The 11,548-nt window shown below is 37.6% G+C and overlaps 1 protein-coding gene and 1 pseudogene across 1 annotated transcript; one reads left to right on the top strand and one right to left on the bottom strand.

Moving 5' to 3' along the window:
• The first annotated feature begins 927 nt into the window (after nt 1-927).
• Nucleotides 928-3,345, top strand: LOC120218816 (annotated as a pseudogene).
• A 6,884-nt stretch (nt 3,346-10,229) lies between these two features.
• LOC120218918 (leucine-rich repeat extensin-like protein 4) lies at nt 10,230-11,225 on the bottom strand. The gene is made up of 2 exons (XM_039215805.1): nt 11,220-11,225; nt 10,230-11,021 (listed from the first exon to the last, which is right to left on the bottom strand). Exons 1-2 carry the CDS (start codon nt 11,223-11,225, stop codon nt 10,524-10,526), a joined length of 504 nt encoding a protein of 167 aa, XP_039071736.1. The 3' UTR covers nt 10,230-10,523.
• Nucleotides 11,226-11,548: the final 323 nt, after the last annotated feature.

Below are 11,548 nucleotides of genomic sequence, written 5' to 3'. Positions count from 1 at the left end.
TATTACATTTTTATATTATCTTTGGTTAATATTGTTAAATTTAAATTCTAAATATTATTTTATAAAATATCAAAACAATCAGATAATTTTTTGTGCAAATGAAATTATTAAATTAATATTGTAGGTGAAAAACATGAAACACTATTAAAAAATTGAAACATAAATTACATAACTTTAAAAAAGTATCGATCTTTTTTATAAAAAAGTATAGACACTTTTAACATATTATAATGTAATAGGTAAATTTACAATGCTATCGGTATAAATATACCGGTTTACTTATAAAATAGGTCAATATAAGCGCTACCTATTATATTATATAAGCGTTACCTAGTATGTTATTGTACTTTTTAATATTTTCGGTTAAATAATATAACATAACTGATCTAAATTTTAACCGATCACTTATTTAACCGATCACACCATATATTAACCGTTTTTTAGACGCCGCACCGCAGAACTACCCAATAAGCTAACCAACAATCAAAGGGAAGATAAAGCAAATAGAATAAAATTCTGTTAGCGCCGTCATGGGAAAAACGGCTAGTTTGGAAATCAGGAGACGGCAACGTCAACAATCCGCGAGGTATTGCTGCTATGAATGGGAAGAAAATTCCGTCAGTGAGGTCACCCAAACCGACCACCAAACCAAGGTCCTGCTACGCAAACCCTTCCAATTTTGCCAGCCTTAACCCAGCTGTCATGGTCCCCACATTCGGCCCGAATTTAATTTAATATTTCTTTTGTAAATTATCGAATTTAATTTGAGAGATAAAACAGATTATAAAAGGGGAAGCACCGAGAAAATGGGGTCAAATCACAGTCCCAATTCCTCGAGGAAATCAACAAAATTCCATTTGCCTTTTCCATATCCGTATATAATTTCCATTTTCCCGCGAGAACAAACAAACCAAAGCCAAAAAGAAACCACCACCATGTCTATAACAAAACACTACTGAAGTTCCTGAAGACACAGACAAAGGAAGCGAAACATTATAGAGGAGGTTTGTTGTAGAACCGACTTCCACAGTTCAACCATAGCGTAGATGTTGACGAAGCTCTTCACTGTCCACGGCGTTTATTTCGACCTATCTTCCTTCTTTTAAAAAATTCCCACCCACAATTCTCTTCAAACAACTGGAAAAAAGGCTGATTCGTACTATGGATCCATGCCCATTTGTTCGTCTGATCGTCGAATCATTGGCTCTAAAACTCCCACAAGCCACTAAACCAGCCGGTTCCGGCGTTTACCCGACAACGACACCGTGTTTTTGCAAGTTGAGACTTAAAAACTTCCCGTCTCAAACGGCTTTGTTACCTCTCAGCAACAACTCCGGCGATTCCCCGCCCGAATCCTCAACTTCCGTCGCCGGTTTCCACCTCGATGCCTTAACTTCCGGCGTCTATCTGGCAAACCAGTGACGTTGCGTATCGAAGTCTACATTGGGTGAATGGGCCACACGTGTGGAGTCAGTTCTGGGAAGCTGGTGGGTCGTGTTCAAGTCACTATGGACTTAGGTTTGTCACAAATCAGGCCCTCGGTATTCCAAAATGGGTGGATGAAACTGGGGAGCGAATCGGAAAAAACAACTGCTAAACTTCACTTAACGGTCAAGACTGAACCAGATCCCCGATTCGTCTTCCAATTCGGGGGAGAACCAGAATGTAGCCCCGTCGTGTTTCAAATTCAAGGCAACATTAGACAACCCGTGTTCAGTTGTAAGTTCAGCGCCGATCGTTCAAGATCTCGGTAAGTTCCTCTGTTTCTTTTTCACTTTCAATACGGAGCATTTCCAGTGAGTAATCACTTTCAATGGATACCAAAAGCCAGTCTAATGCGTTCTTGAATTTGATCTCTGTCACTGTTAGGCATCTGGGATTGTTGCATTTTCTTTAGTAATAGTTTACATAAACATGTCCAAGTTTCCCAACACCACTGGTTTTTAACACCTTATCTAATTTAAAATACATCAATGCCAAACTGATGATGGGGAAGTCCGTCTTTTGCCTCCTTTTTTTTCATTTGAGTACAAGCTGGATGTGGAATTGTCCTTTTTTTTTTAAATATTGACTTTAACTGAAGTTTTAATGAATGGGATTCCATGAAAATGAAAGGATCTATGGATTAGTACTTTTTGTGTAGAATCCAATCAGGATTTCCTTTGGTATGAAAATCACAGGCAAAAAGAGTGTAACTTTATTGTTATTCATGGAACCAGGTGATCATGGTTGAATATTTTTGATCTCTTATTTCCTCTGTCACTGCATTCTTTTTGCGGTCATCAAATTCCATTGGTGAACTCTGTGTCAACTTCAATTTTCTAAGAAAATGATCCGCCTGAGAACAAAATCTCTTATTATTGATACTTGATGTAGAATAATATCTCTTGGTCTCATGTTTAGTTGACGTCAAACGGACAATTTTCTTTTCAAATCTCCCTAACTACGATCTTTGATTCTCTCCCATGTGCACAGACACTTGATGATGATTTTTTGTTTTGGATATTCCTATTTGATGGAAACGTGTTTGTTTAATAGTTTTTCTTTTTATTTTTTCTTTATCAATTGCTTACATTTTTTTACCTCATTGTTGATTATGCGATCAGATCCCTCCCACAGGATTTTAGCAACAAGAATAGAGGATGGATGAGAACATTCTCAGGAGAAAAGGAAAGGCAAGGAAGGGAGAGGAAGGGATGGATGATAATGATACATGATCTCTCAGGCTCTCCCGTTGCAGCTGCTTCAATGATCACTCCATTTGTACCCTCCCCCGGCTCGGACCGTGTTTCCAGATCTAACCCTGGTGCATGGCTAATTCTCCGCCCCAATGGCTTCTCCATCAGGAGCTGGAAACCATGGGGTCGTCTTGAAGCATGGCGTGAACGGGGTCCTATCGATGGCTTAGGCTACAAGTTTGAACTTGTCACCGAAAACAGCTCAAACAACGGTATCCCTATTGCTGAAGCTACAATGAGTGTCAAAAAGGGTGGTCAATTTTGCATAGATAAGAGAGTATCAAGCAACTCGTTTGCAATGAGTTTTAGGTCACCGGTTAAAGGATTCGTTGTGGGGGCGACCGTGGAAGGTGAAGGAAAAATTAGCAAGTCTGTGGTACAAGTTGGGATGCAACATGTGACATGTATGGCTGATGCCGCATTGTTTATTTCACTTTCAGCTCTCATTGATCTTAGCATGGATGCTTGCCAACTTTTCTCGAGTAAACTCAGGAAGGAGCTTTGCCATGATTACGACAACGATTCTTTCTTTTTAAACCCTATTTAACTGTAAAGTTTCTCCTTCTTTCTTCCTTAATTATTTAGTTTTTTTTCTAGCTCATACTTTTTTTTTCAAAATTTATTTTGTACAATGTGTGTCTGTTGATCATCTGTTTTTCTTTTGAAGAGGCTCTTCTTCGGTTGACAACATTAATCCTTGCGTATAATTCACTCAGTTTTTTACCTTGTAGTTTTCTTCTTCTTTTGACACAATATACAATGAACAGTTATTTAATTTGATGTCGGGTTCATACCTACCTTGCAGACTGAAATTGTATATATAGAACACTTCAATTGTTTTTGTTCATGGTTTTTTACATTTCCATTCTTTACTTTCATTAACAGTTTTTATCTCCATGACCTGTTGAATTTACTTTATGATGATTAAATAATTATAGTGAGAATCGTTAGAGAGATTTCAATGATTAAAGAGAATTTTGTTCTCCGACCCGAATTCGAGTAACGTTATCTGCATGTATAAGTGAATTTAGATCTAGATCTTTTCAAGAAAAAAAAAGGGGTTAGATTACTTATTAGACTCATGTGAGGCCACTGTATCTCGATGTGCTCTCTGCTTGATTTTCAAGGATAAGGCTTTATGTATATCATATGCTCACTAAATTAGGATTTCGAGTAGTTGATAACTTGAGCCCACATTAATATACTTTTGTCAATAGGAAAATATCAACACAAAGAACTGAAAGTAGGGACAAAATAGGATGACAGTTCATGTATTAGTGTCGAGATTTACCAAGTATAGCCTAAAAAATTAAATACTACATTAATAACATGTATATACAATTTCTGTAATTGTGGCATAGTATTTAGCATTCTAAAATGGCTATAGGCTCATGGGGCATTGGGGTTTGGACAAGCGAGCTAATTTCAGTTGCATAGAAAATGATATTGAGACAGACTGGAAATGAGACAAACGAAGTACTATCTTTTATAATCGGATCCTTGATTTGGGTAGTAAAGATCCGATTATAAAGTACTTCATTCCTACCTGAATTTTCTATTATCATCTTTACAAATCCTTTTCTGGCTTTCTTCAGGTACCTGAACATACACGTCTTATCCATCCAAAGACGGATAACATTTGTAACAAAGATGCGACTCAAATCCATAAAGAAAACGCTAACTTCTTGTGTAATGAGATTCATGGAGACGATGATGACGTTAGATTAGCCCCCAAGCTCCCTAGCAATGCCCCACAAACAAGAGGTTGTGTTGCTGGAATTCTCAGACAACTCAACCCACTTCCGGGGATCACAGAGCACTCTGGTTGTGGTCTCCCGGGGATAGAATTGAGCGAGAAGTCGAAACCGACATTCTCGATGAACAATTTGGAGCATTCGTGGCTAAACCCTAAGAAGAAATTGTAGGCAACAGTCAGATTAATGAGGCTCCTCAAGGAACAAACCAAGTCAGGTAGCTCACTAGTGTTATGTGTGGCTTATAAAATTACAAGCCTACAAGTTGTAAAGTCAACAAATATTGGTCAAACTTGATAGTCATTGAAGAAGTCAATCTCGAATTTGTTACCACAACATTAAATTCAAGTTGACGAGTGGTTATGATGGATACCAAAGGTTGGCAAGTGGCCAACTTGTGCACATGTGAAAATTCATCTTTGGTCCCTAAACTATTAGATTATTTATAAATTTAGTTCTTAAAGCTCAAGTATAAATAGGCCTAAGCACTTCCATTTGAAATCATCCCAATAAGTTCTCTATCTCATTTGTTTTCTTCATTCTCTTATTTTGTAATATTTTGGGAGTTCTTAAGAATTCTATTTGTTGTAATATTTTGTTCGATAGTGAAGTTATCATCCGTTGGTGGTGCCCGAGGAGTAGGTGATATTTTCGTTAAACCTCGTAAATTTGGTGTGTTCTCTCCATTATTGTTCTTTATTGGGTTTTTACATTGTGTTTCAATATTCAATAGTTCGACGGGTTTATCTGCTGTGCAATTTTGGTAGTTTTGATCTTGACATTTTAGGTCAATTTTGGAACTACGTTCATGTACGAAATAACTCAATTTCCCCAATAATTGGTATTCGAGCTTCGGTTGAGGTTATTTTGGTGGTCCCATTGCTAAAAAAATACATTTCGTGCTATTGAATATTGTTCGTTAGAATTAAAATGCCAAAATATGGATTAGTTGAGACATCAAGCTCTTCATCTGGACCAGTGAGGAGGGTTATGTCAAATGCAAACTTGTCGGTGGAGTTGTTCGATTGATCCGATCATTTTGGCATGTGGCAAAGCGAGGTGTTAGACGTTTTATTCTAATAAGGTCTAGACATCGCCATTGAGGAATAAAAACTCGTAGATATAAAGGAGAAAGAATGGGGAATAATCAATCGTTTGGTGTGCAACATAATTCGATCTTGTCTTTCCAGGGAGCAGAAGTATGGCTACAAGAACGAGACTTCTGCAAGTAACCTGTGAAAAGCATTGGAGGAAAAATTCCTAAAGAAAAGCTCTCAGAATCGTTTCCACATGAAGAAAAAATTGGTTAGATTTGATTATCAACCAGACACCAGTATGAATGAACACATCACTGCATTCAATGAGTCAGTGACAAACTTATTGGGCATGGATGAAACCTTCAAAGATGAAGATTTGACTTTGATGTTGTTGTCATATCTTCTAGATGAATTTGAGCACCTTGAGACAACGCTACTTCATGGTAAGGATAAAGTTACCCTTAAAGATGTAATTAATTCTTTGTATAGTTATGAACTCATGAAAAAAACCAAAAAGGAGAGAAAGTACGGAGCAACAGAGACCATGGTGGCAAGAGGTCGCTCGAAAAGTCAAAAGCCAAAGAGGAGAGGGAGATCAAAGTCGAAGTCCAGAATGGGAAAAGATGAATGTGCCTTTTGTCATGAAAAATGCCATTGGAAGAAAGATTGTCCGAAACTGAAGAAGAAAGGAAAAACTGCTGTAGATGCATGTGTTGCAAAGCATAGTCCTAATGAATCTTACATATCATTGGTTGCTTCATTAACAACATTTTATTCAGATGAGTGGATATTAGATTCGAGTTGCACTTATCATATGTCCCCTAATCGGGAGTGATTCACCGATTTAGTAGAACTAAATGCAGGAGTTGTTTATATGGGCAATGAAAATGCCTGTAAAACTGTTGGGATATGTTCAATTCAATTGAAGAATCAAGATAGATCAACCAGAGTTCTGACTGATGTCCGGTACATGCCCAATTTGAAGAAAAATCTCATCTCTTTGGGAGCCATGGAATTCAAAGGCTCATTAGTCACTATGAGAGATAAAGTTTTAAAAGACACATCTGTCACACTTATGATGATGAAGGGCATTAGGAAAAATAATTTGTATTACTACCAATGTAGTACAATTATTGGAGTAGTTGCAACAGCTTCTGGGGGCAATGATTTGGACACAACCCAGTTGTGACATATGCGGTTGGGACATGCTGGAGAGAAATACTTGTAAATTTTGGCAAAAAAATTATTGTTGAAAGGTGCAAAGGCTTGCAAATTTAACTTTTGCGAGCATTGTGTTCTGGGAAAGCAGAAGAGAGTGAAGTTTGACACCACTATACATAATACAAAATATATTGTGAATTATATTCACTCAGATGTGTGGGGTCCTTTCAAGACACAATCTTTGGGAGGAAAATATTATTTTGTAACTTTTGTAGATGACTTTTCCAGAATAGTTTGGGTGTATCCGATGAAGTCTAAAGATGAAATGCTCCGAATTTTCCTTAAACGGAAAAATATGATCGATAACCAGACTGGTAGAAAGATCAAATGTCTTAGGATGGACAATGGAGGGGAATATAAAAGTGAATCATTCACCGACGTTTGTCATGAGTATGGTATTGTTCGACACTTCACTATTAGAGATACACCACAATAGAATGAGGTGACAGAGCGTATGAATCGAACACTATTGGAGAAAGTTCGATGCATGTTGTCTAATGTTGGATTAGGTAAGACATTTTGGGCTGATGCTGTGACATATGCTTGCCATCTCATCAATCATCTGTTATCATCAGCGATAGGAGGAAAAACACCATTGGAGGTATGGTATGGAAAACCTGCTACTGATTATGATTCCTTAAATGTATTTGGATCTACTAATTTTTATCATGTGAAGGAATCGAAGCTTGATCCGAGAGCAAAGAATGCCCTCTTTATGGGAATCACCCATGAAGTGAAGAGATTTCGTCTTTGGTGTTTGGACACTAAGAAAATAATTTGTAGCAGAGATGTTACCTTTGATGAATCTGCCCTAGTAAAGAAGGTAACAAATGAAGCTCTGCAGCAGATGGAGCATACTCCAAAACAGGTGGAGTTTCAACAGAAGATGATACAATTGATTCTTCAACTCCAATAGAAGAATCAGAAGATGAAGATGATCAAACCCAAGAAGCATTGGAGACACCAGAACCACTTGCAGTTACAAGGCCAAGGAGAGAAATTCGTAAACCTGCTCGTTTTGCTGATATGGTGGTCTATGCTCTTCCAGTTGTTGTTGATGACACCCCTATCACTTACCAAGAAGCAATACAAATCTTGGAAAGTGATAAGTGGAAAAGTATCATGAATGAAGAAATGCAATTTCTCCGAAAGAACAACACTTGGAAACTGGCAAAATTACAGAAAGTAAAAAAGTAATTGGATGCAAGTGGGTATTTACAAAGAAATATGGACCTCATAACAAGAAAGATGGACCTCATAACAAGAATGATGATCGCTACAAGGCAGAGTTAGTAGCTAAAGGATACGCTCAAAAGGAGGAAATCAACTACAATGAAGTATTTTCCCCTATTGTGAAGCATTCATTCATTAGAATATTATTGACCTTTGTAGCACAGTTGAATTTTGGAACTAGCTCAACTTGATGTAAAGATGACTTTCTTGCACGGTGATTTAAAAGAAGAGATCTATATGACTCAGCCAGAAGGATACAAAGATGGTGGTTGTGAGAAATAGGTTTGTAAGCTGAACAAATCGCTATATGGATTGAAGCAATCTTCGAGGCAATGGTACAAGCGATTTGATAGCTTTATGAGGAGGCAGAGTACACTATAAGCAAATATGATCATTGTGTGTATTTACAAAAGTTTAAAGATGAATCTTTCATTTATCTTCTCTTGTACGTTGACGATATGTTGATCGCTTCAAAGAGTCAAAAGGATATAGACAAATTAAAGGCTCAGTTGAATCAAGAGTTTGAGATGAAAGATTTAGGTGAGGCAAAGAAGATTCTTCGTTTGGAGATAAGCAGAGATAGACAGAGAGAAAAGCTTTGTTTAACACAAAAACAATATCTGAGAAATGTATTACAATCTTTTGGCATAAATGAAAATACCAAACATGTAAGTATCTCACTTGCCTCTCATTTTAAACTTAGTTCTCAATTATCTCCTAAAACTAATGGAGAACGAGAGTATATGGAAAAAGTTCCATATGCTAATGCAGTTGGGAGCTTGATGTATGCAATGGTGTGTACGCGTCCTGACATTTCACAAGCAGTTAGAGTTGTGAGCAGGTACATGCATGATCCTGGAAAAGGACATTGACAAGTTGTGAAATGGATTCTACGGTATCTCTAACAAACTGTGAATGTTGGTTTAGTTTTTGAACATGATGAAGCACTTGGTCAGTTTGTGGTTGAATATGTTGATTCTGACTATACTGGTGATTTGGATAAGCGTCGATCAACTACTGGGTATTTTTTTACTCTTGCTAAAGCCCCTATAAGTTGGAAGTCTACTTTGCAATCTACGGTGGCTTTGTCTACTCAGAGGTAGAATACATGGCAGTTTCAGAGGCTGTAAAGAAGCAATTTGGGTTAACGTGTTGATGGAAGACTTGAGAGTTGTTCAAAGACACATTAATCTCTATTGTGACAGTCAGAGCGCTATTCACTTAGCAAAAAATCAAGTCTATCATTCAAGGACTAAGTATATCGACGTGAGGTATCACTTTGTGCGTGAGATCTTTGAAGAATAAAATATTCTATTTCAAAAAATTGCGACAATAGAAAATCCTGCAGATATGATGTCCAAGTTGGTAACAGTAATCAAGTTCAATCATTGTTTGAACTTGATTAACACCCTTAAAGTTTGAGCACTTTGGGGTATATGACGCTTGTGAGCGCAATTAGAGGCACTACATAACAATAGTTTCATCAAATTTGGGGAGTTGAAGAAGTTGACTAGGCTTGGTAATTTTCAAGTCAAGGTGGAGATTTGTTATGTATGGCTTGTAAAATTACAAGCCTACAAGTTGTAAAGTCAACAAATGTTGGTCAAACTTGGTAGCCATTGAAGAATTCAAGTTCAAATTTGTTACCACAACATTAAATTCAAGTTGAGAAGTGGCTATGATGGACACCAAAGGCTGGCAAGTTGGCAAGTGGCTAACTTGTGTACATGGAAAAATTCATTTTTGGTTTCTAAACTATCAGGTTATTTATAAGTTTAGTCCTTAAAACTCAAATATAAATATGCCTAAACAATTCCATTTGAAATTATCCCAAAAAGTTCTTCCCCATTTGTTTTCTTCGTTCTCCCTCTCCCATTTGTTTTCTTCTTTAGGAATTCCATTTATTGTAATATTTTGTTCGATAGTGAAATTATCATCCGTTGGTGGTGCCCCGAAGAGTAGATGATATTTTCGTTGAACCTCGTAAATTTTATATGTTGTCTTCATTATTGTTCTTTATTTGGTTTTTTTATTGTTTTTCAATATTCAATAGTTCGACGAATTTGTCTACTGTGCAAATTTGATAGTTTTGATCTTGATATTTTAGGTTAATTTTAAAACTATGCAAGTTTGGGAAATACAAGCAGATAGTTGATTGTGTGCCATATTGAGAACCGTAATGTCACTCAGGCAAGAGATTGTCTGGTAAATGACCCATGAGTTGTGGCTCACATCTAAAACCTGCATCTCTGAGAACATCCAACGCCTTGTGGAATGCAGCCTGATAACTGGTTATTGAGAAGCAAAATCTCCTTCAATTTTGAACTCGTGAAGCCAAAACTAGCTGGGATGTTCCCACTGAATTTGTTGTTCGCCAAGTTTATCACCGAAGCAGGAGAATTCCCCATATTTTAAGGGATTTCACCCTCGAACTGGCTGTTGTCGAGGAAGATTGCATCTAGCCCCTTGTTGAATAGATCTTGAGGGACGGGTCCCGAGAAGCTGTTGAACCTAAGGTCCAAATAAACAAGATTTGGAATTTATAGAGTGACTGTAGGGAAAGGACCCGAGAGGTGATTGTTACCGAGATCCAACTCTTGAAGCGATGAAAGGCCTCTGAAAGTGTCGTGAACGGTGCCTGAGAACCTGTTGCTGTTAAGATGAATGATCGAAACATCTGTAAGAACAGAGAATTCACTAACAAGAATGCCTTGGAGATTTGCATGGTTGAGAGCTATGGCAGCAACAAATGTTTCAGAATCAGAATCCATAGCACAAAACACCCCTTTATAAGCACGCACATCTGAGCCAACCCAAGTCTTCAAAATCCCCAATGGGTCGTCAGTGATTGCAGATTTCCATGCTTGGAGAGCAGTGTAAGCACCGCTCAGCTTTGACACCGAAGGACCTGAAGGAGGAGTTTGGGTATTGCCGATTCCTCCACCAATCCAAACACCACCAACAACAACGTCGCCGCTATTGCCGATACTAATGCCAACACCACCACCCGCAGTGATGGCCGCTTCATTTGGAACAATCTATCGAAGGACTAAAAAAGCCAGTAGCGGGTGCCAGCTCTTCCTCGTTCTTCAATGTTGAAGACACCTAGCAGATGGTTTATTGTGATGCGGTTAGTTTTGCTTGTAGGGTTGTCAAATGGAGGCTTTCTGCAATCACCATTGATGAGAGAGGACATTTTAGGTATATTTCACAGTTTTATGCTTTTATTATTGTACCTCCATCTTTTCTGTACGCAAATATTGACTCGAGGCTATGGGTGTGCTCTTGGATGAAAAATAATTGCATATTAGTATTATGTAATCTAATTGCTAAATTTGAAAAAAAAAATACCTATACAATGATTGGGTTGCAAATGCACGAGAATAATGGGGTTCCAATTCCAGTACATAGGATGTTGATTTTTCATACTTGGGGCCAGAAATAGGCAATTATAACTGATTAAGTCAAGTTCACGAAGCAGGTAAAAAAGAAATTGGTAGAAATAATTGGCCGATCAAGAACGGACAACGGCTTAAATTTGTATTTTTCATACAAGTGTTCATTG

The sequence above is a fragment of the Hibiscus syriacus genome, unplaced genomic scaffold, assembly GCF_006381635.1.
Source record: "Hibiscus syriacus cultivar Baekdansim isolate YM2019G1 unplaced genomic scaffold, ASM638163v2 tig00110201_pilon, whole genome shotgun sequence".
Lineage (NCBI taxonomy): Eukaryota > Viridiplantae > Streptophyta > Magnoliopsida > Malvales > Malvaceae > Hibiscus > Hibiscus syriacus.
This window is presented reverse-complemented; position numbering and strand designations above follow the sequence as displayed.